The following is a 15,302-nucleotide window of genomic DNA, read 5'->3' as shown; positions in this document are numbered from 1 at the left end:
CTTAACGACACTTCCAATGCTACCGATAGACTTTTTGCTATATTTTCAAAACTACTCAAGATATTTAAATGAAAATTGCAGGGACGATAGACAAGTTCATGAGACACTTACTGATGACAAAATTATGCCAGCAAACCTTTATCAAGGAACGCCACGGGCGTTTGAATGCACCACCCCTCATTTTCAAAAGTCGCAAAAATCATGTGTGGCAAACAAAGAACGTTACAATAGTTCCTCTGTATTTCTTTCTTATTTTCTTTTTTTTATATTTTTGCCACAACACATGAATGGAAGAACAGCTCTCAGAAATCCTCGGACTTAGAGGGGTAAGCGTCTGATGCAGGGCGGTGCGACTTCTCATACAGCACGCACGACTGTAAACCTTCTGCAAGCAAACAAAGTTAATGTTCACGTACCTTAATTCAAATATGTGATTCATCTGAAAAGACAAATAGGGCAAGTTTCTTTTCTAAATAGGGAGAATAATTTAAAACAAAGAAGGGAAATCTTAAATATCGGTAGGGAGATCTGATATTCCAAATTGGGAGCTGTACTTGCATAAAATAGATTGGAAAAAGACAGAAAACCTAAAGAGGTAGATACTCTCAAAAATAGGAAGATTCTCGCAAAATAGGGATTAATCACATGTATGTCTAAACCCATTCGACTATATCTGACCCATATCTGGGATGTTATGTGCAATGCAGTTAAAAATGGAACCCTGCTAATATTAGGCACTTGGTGCAATTTGTAAGGGGCGGGAAGACCGGTATAGTTCAGCGTACTTGTATACGACCTACGTGGCTTTGATGCGTAGTTGTTGGAAGGCTGTCATTCGAGATAATGGCGGCCATACTAGATACTAATGGATAATTTGAAATTTTGTTGAAATATTTTAGGTTCGTTTGATTTGATTGTTGTTCTTTCTTCTTCTTTCATGAATAAGAGATATTTAAAGAGATGCAGTATCACAATAAAGTGTATGTTTAATGGCGATATACTGTTCTGTTACATCCCTCAAGTTTTGCGACTTTTGAAAATGAGGGGTGGTGCATTCAAACACCCGGGGCGTTTCTTGATAAAGGTTTGCTGGCATAATTTTGTCCTCAGTAAACGTCTCATGAATGTTTCTATCGTCCCTGCAATTTTCATTTAAAAGCCTTCAATAGTTTTGAAATTATGGCAAAAACTCTATCGGTAGCGTTGGAAGTGTCGTTAAGTATATATTATTACGAAATGGTTATTGTTCAATTTCATATTTTTTCAGTTTTGCCTATCTTAAAAAACTTCAGAGTCAAGCTAGTCCATAAATGAATTTTTCTGCAGTAGAATTGGCTGAGTGTTTTAGAAATCGAGCCACATCTATAGACTGGCCACAGAGATTGAAAATAATATTTTTAGAAGTCAAAATTGAGAAAGGTGCATTTCTAAATTTCTAAGCCTTGGGCAAGGCTAACCTTACCAGAGTCAAATGCTTGTTTGGTATACAAGTATATAGCTGCCTGTCTACTGCTGTTTGCCATTAAGGCATCAAGTGATGAAAGTTCTGACCATTTTCAAATCAAATAAAACTTGTTAATTGCCAATTAATGAAGAGTAGACACCAATTACAGATAGCAAGGAGTCTTGGATGATAAAAATTAAAAATGTTTACACAAAATAATAAATAAATGTGCTGCACCACTAGAAAACCCATCTATTTTACCTCAACAGAATCGAACCAATCTGTGCAATCACAGCTACAGTAAATAAGGAGGCATACCACCAAAGACACTGATCAGCTGCTCAGTGACCATGTAGCTATTTTTGCAAATGCAGGAACTAGGTTTTACATGATGTGGCTAAATTTTTACTTTACAGAAAAAACTGTTACCTGTATGCAAAGTTTTATGAAAATTGATTCACCTATGTAGGAGTTATGGCCCTTTCTTTGTTTTTCGGAGTTTTCAATGTATAACCCCAACACTGTCAAACATTGCAAAATTTGAAGGGAACATGGACAAAACAAAGGGACATAACTCCTACATAAGTGAATCAATTTTCATGAAACTTTGCATACAGGTGGAGCTCATGGTACTGAACATTTTTGCTTCTTACATAGATTATCTATTTCTTATAGTTTTGAAGATACAACCCTAAGAATTGCAAAAACAGTCAATTGCGGTTGAAAAAATAGACAAAGAAAGGGCCATAACTCCTACATAGGTGAATCAATTTTCATGAAACTTTGCATACAGGTAGAGCTCATAGTACTCAACATTTTTGCTTCTTACATAGATTATCTATCTCTTTTTGTTTTAAGATACAACCCTAAGAATTGCAAAAACTGTCAATTTCGGTTGAAAAATAGACAAAGAAAGGGCCATAACTCCTACATATGTGAATCAATTTTCATGAAACTTTGCATACAGGTAGAGCTCATGGTACTCACCAGTTGCATTAGCATCAGTACAGATCAGTTTCATCAACGTTTTGTGTATATGCCCCCGCAGTCATGGTCCAGTGACTGAAACTTTGTAATGCTTTATATCAAATGTTCAAGTTTTTAGTCAAGTTTGTTTGATATCAACCATTCATGGTAGCCCATTGATATTTGGTATGCAGTTGCATTAGCATCAGAACAGATCAATTTCATCAACATTTTGTGTATATGCCCCTGCAGTCACGTTTCAGTGACTTTGAAACTTTATAATGCTTTATATCAAATGTTCAAGTTTTTAGTAAGTTTGTTGACGAGTTGCATTAGCATCAGTACAGATCAGAAGGTCCTTTACTAAGATTGCCCAAATTTTCCCAATCTGCCAAAAAACATGGCCACCAGGGCCGAACATAGTTTATCAATGGACCCTATGGGAAAACGCACATTTTGACCATCTCCTCTGAAACGATTGAAGCAAATTCAACCAAACTTTACAGGAATGATATATGACAGGTCCTTCATGTAGATTGTGGAAATTTTTCTGATCCGCCAAAAAACATGGCCGCCAGGGCCAAACATAGTTTTACATTGGACCCTATTGGAAAAGCTCATTTTAAGTATCTCCTTTGAAACGACTGAAGCGAATTCAACCAAACTTTACAGGAATGATGTATGGAATGTAGGTTCTTCACATAAATTGCCGAAATTTTTCCGACCCCCCAAAAACATGGCTGCCAGGGCTGAAGATAGTTTAACAATGGACCCTATCAGAAAATAGGAAAAGCACATTTTAACTATATCCTCTGAAATAACTGATGCAAATTCAACCAAACTATACATGATGCAAATTCAACCAAACTATACAGGAATGATGTATGGAAGGTCCTTCACAAAGATTGCTGAAATTTTTCTGATCCGCCAAAAAATATGGCCGCCAGGCCCAAACATAATTTAACATTGGACCCTATGGGAAAATGCACATTTTGGCAATCTTCTCTGAAACTACTGAAGTAAACTGAACAAAACTTTACAGGAATGATGTAAGGTATGGTAGGTCCTTCACAAAGTTTTTTCTCATCCGCCAAAAACATGGCTGCCAGTGTAGAACATAGGTTAACATTGGACACATATATCCTTACTAAGAAATTACACTTCGATTTTAAGCATGCGCGGGGGAATTTGGTGCATACATTAGACCATATATCACCGATGATACATAGGGTATACTTGGTGTACACGGCTTATACGCTGTATACGTCAGCCATACGTCCTGTACAGGTCGTATACTTCATTGTACGTTAGCCATACGCCAGGTACAGGTCGTATACTTGGTGTACTAAATTTGGTGCACACATTAGACCATATATCACCGATGATACATAGGGTATACTTGGTGTACACGGCTTAAACGCTGTGTACTTCAGCCATACGTCCTGTACAGGTCGTATATTTCATGTACCAAATTTGGTGCATACATCAGACCAAATATCACCGATGATACATAGGGTATACTTGGTGAACACGGACTATACGTTTTGTACGTCAGCCATACGTCCTGTACAGGTCGTATACTTCATTGTACGTTAGCCATACGCCAGGTACAGGTCGTATACTTGGTGTACCAAATTTGGTGCACACATTAGACAATATATCACCGATGATACATAGGTTATACTTGGTGAGCACGGACTATACGCTGTGTACGTCAGCCATACGTCCTGTACACGTCGTATACTTCATTGTACGTTAGCCATACGCCAGGTACAGGTCGTAAACTTCGTGTACCAAATTTGGTGCATACATTCCGATGATACATAGGGTATACTTGGTGAACACGGACTATACGCTGTGTACGTCAGCCATACGTCCTGTACAGGTCGTATATATCATGAATAGGCTGGTCCAAGTGCATTGGGCACCAAGGGACTGTGCTACATGAAAAAATATTAGGCATGAAAGAAAAAGAATTGAACTTTTTCAATGAACTAAAAAGAAAAAAAAAGGGACCATCTTTGTAAAGGATTTTAAGTATCATATGGGCTACAAGACCAATGAGAATAAGTCTAGAAGATATTACATAGCTACCATATATTTTAAATAGTAGCTCTGTCATAGGGACTTAATAATTCTTGGCCCATTCATGCATCAGTTCAACATTATTCTTGTAGCATTCTTAATATATGTAAGTATTACATATATCTTAGACATACTTCAGTGCTGTACCATAATTTTTTGTTTTGAAATCTAAACTTTTCTTAATATTTTCTTGTAAACACTATACTGGTAAGTCCTACAGTTTTCGGTGGATTTTTTTTATTTATATCACAATTAAACTTGAGGTATCTTATTGTGAAATATTCATATTTTTTTTGCTGTAGCAACTTGGGTGGATCAGTATTGATCAACCATGATCTCAGTAACTCCAGTAGAAAGAAATACATGTAAACATGACAGAGCACATTACAATGAAGTTAATACTTCAACAGATTTTATTTTGATCCAAAGCTATGCAGTCAATTATTTTAATGTGAAATACATGTATGGTGTAGATGGGAGTCCATAAATTGATTTGGTCCTTTGTTTATTTATAAGTTTCATCATTTCCTTTCAAGAGTCAAAGGTTTTCCAGACAAAAGCTCCAACAACACTAGTACTGTACATGAATTCAACCATCCATGGTTCCAGACACTTATTATGTTCTGTGGTAAGAAAAATGTATTTTTATTTTTCTGATATTTGTAGGAATGTAACTTTCAATGAACTGAGTTATGAAATGAATTTCTACATCTGCTTTGTTAATTGATATTCTAATATGACAAACTTCAAAGGTCTTTAGATCGCAGACGTGGCAAAACAGTGATTTAAGGATTGTTTTCAATTGCTGGTTAGATTATGCAATACACATGTATGTACGACTTTGGGTCGGTATACACTGAATAAATCATTTATATCCCATAATCTGACCAACAATCGAAAACATTTTCTTTTATTTTAATTAATAAGCACCAGAAAACAAAAATAAAATACAATATACATGTATTGTTTTTATAGTATGAAATCAACATGTTTTTACATTAACCTGCAGCAGTGCTAAGCTTGTCGTAAAAGGCAACTAAATAGTGCTCAGAAACCTAGCCGGGGGCTAGGCGCTCTGCCCACAGAGCTACTGGGATGTATGCCCCAGGTGGTGGAATGGGGTACCCCTGGCATGTTACATGCTGGGGTTGTCAGGCTATAATACGGAAAACCTGACCGCAAACCATAGTTGTGCACCGTGTTGGGAAAGATGCCACGTTCCTCGCACGTTAAAGAACCCTGCTATGGTATTCGATAGGAGTAGGAACCTTTGTGCTCCGCCACAGGAGGCTGAATTGCCCGACCTTACCCATCCCTCCCTTTTTCTAGTGGCAATCAAAATTTGCCGACCCTACTCTCCTTGTGTCCCATCCCGTTTTTCATTTCATCATCATTTCATGTTCATTTTATCATCCGTTTCATGTTCATCGTCTGAATATAGCTGAAATATTGCTGCTCGGACATTAAACCCCAACAATCAATCAATCATTTTACATTAACATGGATCAATACTGTCAACTGTCAATTGATGGCACCATTTGTAATTTAGTGTATTAGGATACCCCATTGAAGTAGTTACATACATGAAGTTCGGGGGCATGGCTAAAAATACCAAGTTAGGGTATACAAAATGGACAATGTTCCTCTAAAATGCTGAACTATTCAGAATTTCACAAAAATTAATATATAAACATATAACCAATGTCATAGACATATGATGATCCTGTTTTTCACATCATGGGTAATTTTGACCATTTTTTACACCTTTTTGTGCAAAACATTATAACCATGAAGAAACTAGAACCATTAGAATCAAAATAATATATGACTGTATGATTGTCAAATTACTAAGTCCAGTATTCTGCAGGTTTAAGAGTCCGAAGTGCAGATAGTTCAAAGATTTAGTAGTCTGAATGAATCAATAGTTCAGCTCTGCCCTCATTGAGTCTTTAGTTGATTTCTAGTTACTCAGTTACTTATAATTTGTTGCTATGTTTTGTTGATTTAAGTTTATAAAAAATGTATTTCAGTATCACTTCTAAAATTTATTTTATGGAGATATCAATTTTACTAGTAAGGAGAACTACCAGTATTTTATATCAATAGTCACAAGAAAATCAAAACCAAAAAAGAAGATTATTTATTACAAGCAGATGGTGGATGTCAAATATCAAACAAGAGGCTCACAGGAGCCTGAATCACTCACCTGGTTAAATTTTTGCCTTTTAAGGGCAATAATTCTAACAAGCAGTTGTCTGACTCAGGAAGACTTTAGTAGGACTTACCATAAGGATCATTTTATCAATGAAAGTTTCCTTCTATCTATTATAGTTTTCAAGATCTTGGCTGAAAACAGCTAAAAACACCAATTTTTGCATTTCAAGCGAAATAACTTGAACAAGGAGTCTGTGGGGAATACGTCGAACTAAACTAGCGAATATTGAAAACTCCTAATGACTCCAATGAATGTTTAGTGCCTTCTGAATCTTACTTCTGTCCAAGCCAACATCATTGTAACGGCAATGTCAACAATGGGAATGTACCAAAAAAGTTCCTTTCGTTAAAATCTAAAACATTGTCACCAATATGAGCATATCAAATCAATTGTGATATGTAGACACCATATGAGGGTGACAATAATTTAATTCCCTATAGTTGACAACAGGGGAAAGATCATCCCTTTTATTGTAAATTTTAGTATTAAGTTCATTATTATTGATATGAATACTGAGATCAAGTAACAGACATTATTATCAAAATTTGCTTTATTCAAAAACAGTTCTACAGGATATATATCTCAAGTATAAATACAAATGTATTGAAGTCATCGTTTGTTTAGAGCCAAAATTTGGTTCAAATATTTAAAGGTGTTATTAAATTTTTCTTCCAAATGTTGTTTAGAAGGATCTTTATTTATTCTAGCCATAAATTGTGATTTGTAACATTACAGTCTGCAATAAGTGGTGCACAATTGGTTCCCATGGGAATTCCAATAACTTGACAATAAATGGTTCCAAAAAGCGTACGAAAATGTTGTCTAACAGGAATTCGAGTGCTGCAATCATATCAAAAGAAGTCCAATTAATATAGTTTTTATGTTTTTCATTACTAAAAAATGATCTAAAAGAATTTGAACAAATATATTCAGATTTATTAAATGGCCATTTGATAAGATATGTGTATTTTTGTTTTATGAGATTATGTGGAAGTGTAGGGTATAAAGTTGAAAAATCAAAACTTTGAATAAATTTCACAGGCCCTTGGGACTAGAATTTTATTTCTTTCTATCGCAAAAAATATTATGAAATCATTTTGTTTCCATATTTGGGTTAATATGTGTGTTCTCAGACATGAACAGCATAAACAGCATTAAATAGCAGGCAGACACACATAATAACTCAAATATGATAAAAAAAAAAGATTTAATAATATTTTTTTGTGATAAAAAAGAAATCCTGCTCCCAAGGGCCTGTGATAGATTTGAAAGATCCCACATGGGCATGTAATTTATCAAGCTTTTCAAGCATGTTTTAAACACTCCAAAACATTTTAGGATCAGTTTCCAGGTAACCAACTATCAAAAGTCCATTACACTTTGTATTTTGATAGAAATTCATCTTTTTTTTTATGATTGTACTCTGGCTGCCTTCTTTTCTATAGCTTGAACACTGCATTAGCTTTTGCTTTAAATTGAAGTTCAGGTATCGTTCAAAATTTTGGGACCTATTGTATTACTGTATTAGATAGCGTCTTTATATTAAAAGGAATAATTTAATGACACTCACTTATTATAATTCTACAATAATATAAAATGGTTTTATATTCATATTGTTAAATCTTACTTTATTCCATTCTGCTATTTCCTATATTGAATTTGTAGGTGAAACGATCTGTCTAGGAGGCTACTGTATTGTCAGAAAAAGAGAACGAGACAAATTGAGGAAAGAAGTAAGCTTTGCTAGATCATAAATAACTAATTCAGTGTTATATATCAAATACACTGTATTACAAAACATAACAAGTCAATTTCTTCCACATTAAAATCTTAAATCCTCATATTGCATGTACTAATGCTGGTTAATAATGTTATCAACCAAGACATAGTAAAGAAGATTGATGAACTTGTCTTCTGTTTCAGTATTTAGAAAGAAACAAAGACATTACAGAGATACCTTCACAACCAAGGTGATTATACATATATTTTTAATTCAATCAAGTACAAAATAGAATCATTGTTTTTATTTTTTTCAATGAATTAGTAAAAAAATATTGTCCAAAATTTGGAACTATTTTTTTTTCAAAATTCTCTCTTTTGACACTGCTGGACCAATTAGAACTGAACATGGTATGAATGTTCCTTAGTGAACTGAAGTTGAGATTTTTTATTCTAAAATTAGTTCATAGGGGTCAGATTGTAGTTTTTTTGCATAAATCTCAAAAACCTATAGGTTTAGCCATATTTAGACTAGGTGGAAGTGTTCTGCATGATGAGATCTATTTGTCAAATTCTCCTCTGACACTACTTGACCAATTAGATTGATTGATTGATTGTTGGGGTTTAACGTCCGAGCAGCAATATTTCAGCTATATTCAGGCAATGAACATGAAATGGATGATGAAACGAACATGAAATGAAGATGAAATGAAAAATGGGATGGGACACAAGGATAATGGGGTCAACAAATTTTGATTGCCGCTGGAAATAGGGAGAGGTGGGTAGGTCGTGCAATTTAATTTCCTGTGGCAGAGCCCTATGGTTCTTACTCCTGTAGAATACCACAGATGTGTTCTTTAACCTGCAAGAAACTTGGCATCTTTCCCAAGTTGTTGCACCACATGGTTTGCAGTCAGGTTTTCAGTATTATGGCCTGACGACCCCAGCATGTGACATGCCAGGGTTGCCCCATTCCAGCACCTGGGGCACACAACCCAGTTGCCCTGTGGGCAGAGCACCCTAGCCCCCGGCCAGGGTTCTGAGCACTATTTAGTTGCCTTTTATGACAAGCTTGGCACTGCTTGGGGCCTATTCTTTTGACACTCAAACAGGGCGACCAATAAGAAGCAAATTTAATATGAATGTTCCTTAGGGTATTCTGCACAGACCTAGGGTGGGGATTTTTGATCCGTCCAAAAACATGCCTGCCATAACTAAAGGTAGAAGATAGAGGTCAACAGTTTTTTTAATATATCTTCAAAATGATTAAATTTAGCCAAATTCTTTCTGGGTCAAAGTGTTCAGCATGATATAATCTATTTGTGGTCAAATCTTTGTGAAAATATATTTATCCATGTTGGAAATAAAAGCCAGTTTTAGCTCACCTGCCCGAAAGCCATGTGAGATATTGCCATCACTTGGTGTCTGTTGTTGTTATCATCCGTCGTCGTTTACAATTTTTCAAAACTCTTCTGCTCTGACACTACTTGACCAATTGGAACCAAACTTTTTATGAAGTGTTTCTTGGGGTATCCTGCATAGAACTGATGTGGGTATTTTTGATCTGTAGAAACACATGGCCACTGTTGCTAAAAATAGAACATTGGGGTCAGACAGTAGTTTTTTGCATATATCTCCAAACCTATTAGATTAAGCCAAATTCTGACAGGGTAAAAGTGTTCAGCATGATGAGATCTATCAGTGGTCAAATGTTCATTTTGATCTGTAATGCCATGTTGGAGTTATTGACCTTTTTTTTGACATTTTTTGCTATTTTTAATGTTATTTCTTTCAAAAATCTTCTCCTCAGACACTACTTGACCAATTGGAACCAAAATCGGTATGAATGTTTCTTGGGGTATCCTGCATAGAACTGATGTGGTTTTTTGATCTGTTAAAAAACACAGCCGTCATTAACTTTTCTTTTAAAAATCTTCTCTGAAACCACTCAGTTGACAGTTCTGTATTGGATCAAAATTGTTGGGTGACAACTTTGAAATTATTGCCCGTTAATTGCAAAATATGACGTTTTCTTTGTAGTTTTTTGGCAATGTCTTGAAAAATGAATAAAAAAATACAAAAAAAACTTTCATTGGTGATATGATTCTTATGATAAGGCTTATAAAAGTCTCCATTGGGTCAAAATTGTCAGTAGACTTCCTATAAGAGTTACTAACTTGAAAGACTTGTAAAATGGTTAGTATAATAAGATCTATCTTTGGTTCAATTTTTTTTAAATCTGTGGTATCCCTCAAAATGCACTTTTGACGATTTTTTTCAGTTTTTTTTCTGTTAACCAGAAAACGAAGTTGCTGAATTTGTATATATTTCACTTATATTTTATTATAAATACATAATGATTCCGAGTTGAATATGGCAATACTTCCAATATTTAACAGGTGAGCGATTCAGGTTCTTGTGAGCCTCTTGTTTATTTTTGGTCTGCATTTTTTTTATTGATTTTCAAATCATGTGCTATATTGTGTCAAAACCAGTTGTTGTGTCCATAATGAGTTGTATGCTTAAAAAAAATTAAGTGTCAAAAACTGGTATTGTGTCAACACTTGCCCCAAGTTAATACAGTTGGATATGCTGCAGTCCTATCATGCTGTGCTCCGCAAAGGTCTTTATTATCTTTTCAACAAAGAATCTTATTTATAGTATATAGATTCATTACATAAAACTATATAAAAACAAATATAACTATTTTAGGATAATACAGTTAATCGTAGCAGTTCCCACTCTGTGTGATTTAATTGGTACATCTGTTGCAGGTAATGTGGCTCTTTATGACACATTTAAACTAGGACAAAATTTTGACCAAATTATTATTGAAGAAACTGTTCACTGTGTAATATGTAAATGAACTCTCAACTAATAACAAGTATTCTACATAAAGTCAATTAAGAAATTTCTAGAAAAGAATTCACATAATTAATTCATCTTAATATTGTATTCTTTGAATATAAAAAAATATTCATGATGTACATGTAATAAGTTGCTGTTACTACTACTCACCATAACAAGATGTGTTGTATTGTGTTACTGGTACAACATCGCACCATAACAAGTGTGTTGTATTGTGTTACTGGTACAACATCTCACCATAACAAGATGTGTTGTATTGTGTTACTGGTACATCTCATCATAAAAAGATGTGCTGTATTATAATACTGGTACATATCCCACCATAACAAGATGTGTTGTATTGTGTTACTGGTACAACATCTCACCATAACAAGATGTGCTGTATTATAATACTGATACAACATCTCACTATAACAGGATCTGCTGTATTGTGTTACTGGTACAACATCTCACCATAACAAGATGTGTTGTATTGTGTTACTGTCACTACATCTCACCATAACAAGATGTGTTGTATTGTGTAACTGTACAACATCTCACCATAACAAGATGTGCTGTATTGTGTTACGGGTACAACATCTCACCATAACAAGATGTGTTGTATTGTGTAACTGTACAACATCTCACCATAACAAGATGTGTTGTATTGTGTTACTGATACTACATCTCACCATAACAAGATGTGTTGTATTGTGTTACTGGTACAACATCTCATCATAACAAGATGTACTGTATTGTGTTACTGGAACAACATCTCATCATAACAAGATGTGCTGTATTATAATACTGATACAACATCTCACCATAACAAGATGTGCTGTATTGTGTTACTGGTACAACATCTCACCATAACAAGATGTGTTGTATTGTGTTACTGTACATCTCACCATTACAAGATGTGCTGTATTGTGTTACTGGTACAACATCTCACCATAACAAGATGTGTTGTATTGTGTTACTGATACTACATCTCACCATAACAAGATGTGTTGTATTGTGTTACTGGTACAACATCTCATCATAACAAGATGTGCTGTTTTATAATACTGGTACACATCCCACCATAACAAGATGTGTTGTATTGTGTTACTGGTACAACGTCTCACCATAACAAGATGTGCTATATTGTGCTACTGGTACAACATCTCACCATAACAAGATGTGTTGTATTGTGTTACTGTCACTACATCTCACTATAACAAGATGTGTTGTATTGTGTTACTGGTACAACATCTCATCATAACAAGATGTGCTGTATTATAATACTGGTACACATCCCACCATAACAAGATGTGTTGTATTGTGTTACTGGTACAACATCTCACCATAACAAGATGTGTTGTATTGTGTTACTGGTACAACATCTCACCATAACAAGATGTGTTGTATTGTGTTACCAGCACAACATCTCATCATCTTGGATCGTCTTCTTACTTCTTACTTTATGAAACAAGGCCATTTGATAACTTTCTTTTTAGGGATAGGCTTAGTTTATGTTGATGCTTCAGTGTGGCAGATGTTGAGAGGGTCAATCATCATATTTGCTGGAATATTGTCAGTAAGTAAATAGTTGTTTTAATAGCAACTGATCTTTTCCTTATTTTCAGTATTTAGCTCACCTGAGTGTCATCTTCAACAATATTTTGCTGTTGCTGTTATTGCCCTTTTTAGGTTTAACCAAACTCTTTCAATTGCTGAAATGATCCTTATTATAAGGCCTTCAAAAGTCTTCAGGGTCAAATTTGTGAGGCAACTCCCTGTAATAGCTATTGCCCTTGAAAGGTGAAAAATGACTTTTTTTAAAGTTTACAGCCAATACCTTGAAAACTATAATGGATAGAAAAAAACTTGCTAAAATGATCATTATTATAAGTCCTACCAAAGTCTTCTGGAGTCAAAATTGTACGACAACTCCTTGTTAAATTTATTGCCCTTGAAAGACAAACTTTAACCAGGTGAGCGATTCAGGCTTCTGGGAGCCTCTTGTTTATATTTTCATACTTGTTGCAGTCATTTGATATTGTACATGTAATAGTGATTTCCAAGATTCATACCACAGAAGGAAAAAATGAATCATTTCCCCTTCCCTTTAGGAACTATGGGCCTAAAGGGGCAAAAAACAAGCATCTTCATAAAATTTTGTTGAAATTGTTTATTTTTGAATACTTTCATTGGGATTTTATTTAAGTTTTGAGTGGTTTTATTTTGGACCCTGTTATCAAGTTGGTCCACATCAGGGTCTTAATGGTCCAAAGGTAAACATTTTTGATTTAATAATAAATAGCTCTTTTATTACTTCCATGGAGCTTTCATTTTGGTTTGGTGTACCTTAATTGTGTCCTTTAGTTGAATTGATTAATGGATTTAATAATTTGACATTCAATGTTAACAACGAGAAATTTAGATTTTATTAGAAGTCTTGTGGTTTAAATAACCTAACCATAGAACCACAAACCTTCAAAGTGACATCTCCCTGTCAAGAAGGACAAGCTAATTATTTAAGTAATAGCTCTTAATGTTATTTGTTTTAAATATTTCATATTTTCAGATTTTCTCCATTCTCTTTGAAGCTATTTCCTGTTTTTGTTAAAAACAGAGGACGCTTACCCTACCGGTGCACCTGGTCCATGCTCCTAGTTTTTAGTGGAGTCCGAGTTGCTCATTTACTTTTGTTACTTTGTATGTATGATTTTAGTTACTTTATGTTCTTTGTTGTGTATGTCTGTTTTCCATGTCTGGTCTTCGTCCCTGGAATACATTCTTTTGATTACCGCTATAACCTTGGTTTCCTTGATTACTCTTTTACAGACTTTTTTCTTGATGACACATTTCAAGACACTGCCCCGAATTTTATAATGCTTGTTGACCAGGAAAAGTCAAAGATCAAATTTAAGTTTCATTCAGCTCAAACAAAACGTAATGGAAACAAAGACGTGGATCTTCAAAAAAAGAACTACATTAAACTTGACAGACTTTTTATACAACCATACACATTTTAGTACAAGTATTAGTCCCAAGATTTTTATGAAACTGATAAACTAGATTTGTTGAGACTGAATTTGGGCTTTCTGCCAGTAATTTCTGTTTAGGTTTTAGTGGTATTAAAAGAATGTGATATAAAGCCTGTTTATTTTTATGGTATACAAATGTCCATCCATACATCCATCCTTTTTAACATGTAGCTCTATTACTTGAGAACACCTTGTTTAATCTCATACAATTTTTGTATAATTTTGGGGGAAAAGTCATTTTTTTCATAACTTCTGAGCTATGGAAGTTTTGTCAAGGATCAAGATATAGGGTTATTTTGCATGTTGCACAGTAAATTGAGAACAAAATTCTTGTTTTGCTATTAGAATTTCTTATTCATAAGAAGTCTGTATTGTAAGGGTAAACTAATTTGTGATGTTTCCTTCCATCATAGGGATGGGTGTATCGTTGGTTCATCTTTTGAATAGATCTAGCTTATATTTGAATGTGAACTGTTATATGAAAATAATAGTGATTACATGGTGAAAGCGACCTAACATTAGTGGGATATTTATATTTGTTTGGTTTTTTTAAATATTTTTTTTACTTGTATCAATCACTGCAGATTGTCTTTTTTCTATGTATATCTAAAATTGTTTCATTGGTGTGTAAAAGTGTTGACCAGTTTTACATTAGGACATAAAGTGCACTAATAAAACATAAAAAAATGAAAACGTTCAATTCTTAAATAAAACTGTGGTTATATTGATTTCTTACACAAGAGAAAGAAGGACAAGATTGAATTTGATAATGTAGCCCAAACTGTTTAAAAAAGGACCAGTAAAAAGTATTTCATAAAATTACACTTGATTCCTTCTTAGGTCTGAGTGTGTATAGCTTTATTATGTACTACTACAAAGTGCCATTCTTGGGTCCGAGTGTGTACAGCTTTATTATGTACTACTACAAAGTGCCATTCTTGGGTCTGAGTGTGTATAGCTTTATTATGTACTACTACAAAGTTTCATTCTTAGG

General features: G+C 34.4%; 1 protein-coding gene across 3 annotated transcripts in view; it reads left to right on the top strand.

Annotated features, from left to right (window-relative positions):
• LOC148623348 (solute carrier family 35 member F6-like) overlaps positions 1–15,302 on the top strand; it is a 37,046-nt gene that overhangs the window by 9,607 nt on the left and 12,137 nt on the right. For all 3 annotated transcript variants that reach the window (XR_015919418.1, XM_088565147.1, XM_088565148.1), the window contains exons 2-6: positions 5,032–5,123; positions 8,376–8,443; positions 8,634–8,680; positions 11,142–11,203; positions 12,776–12,855. Coding sequence is in view for 2 of the 3 variants with exons in the window: in XM_088565147.1 (XP_088421273.1) it covers positions 5,032–5,123; positions 8,376–8,443; positions 8,634–8,680; positions 11,142–11,203; positions 12,776–12,855 (349 nt within the window). In the remaining variant the exon portion in view is untranslated. The remainder of the gene's footprint in view (positions 1–5,031; positions 5,124–8,375; positions 8,444–8,633; positions 8,681–11,141; positions 11,204–12,775; positions 12,856–15,302) is intronic.

Source organism: Perna viridis, chromosome 2, assembly GCF_037379345.1.
Source record: "Perna viridis isolate PV_CMFRI_1.1 ecotype Kerala chromosome 2, ASM3737934v1, whole genome shotgun sequence".
Taxonomy (NCBI): Eukaryota; Metazoa; Mollusca; class Bivalvia; order Mytilida; family Mytilidae; genus Perna; species Perna viridis.
The sequence above is the reverse complement of the archived record's forward strand: the minus strand, read 5'-3'. Positions and strand labels throughout refer to the sequence as shown.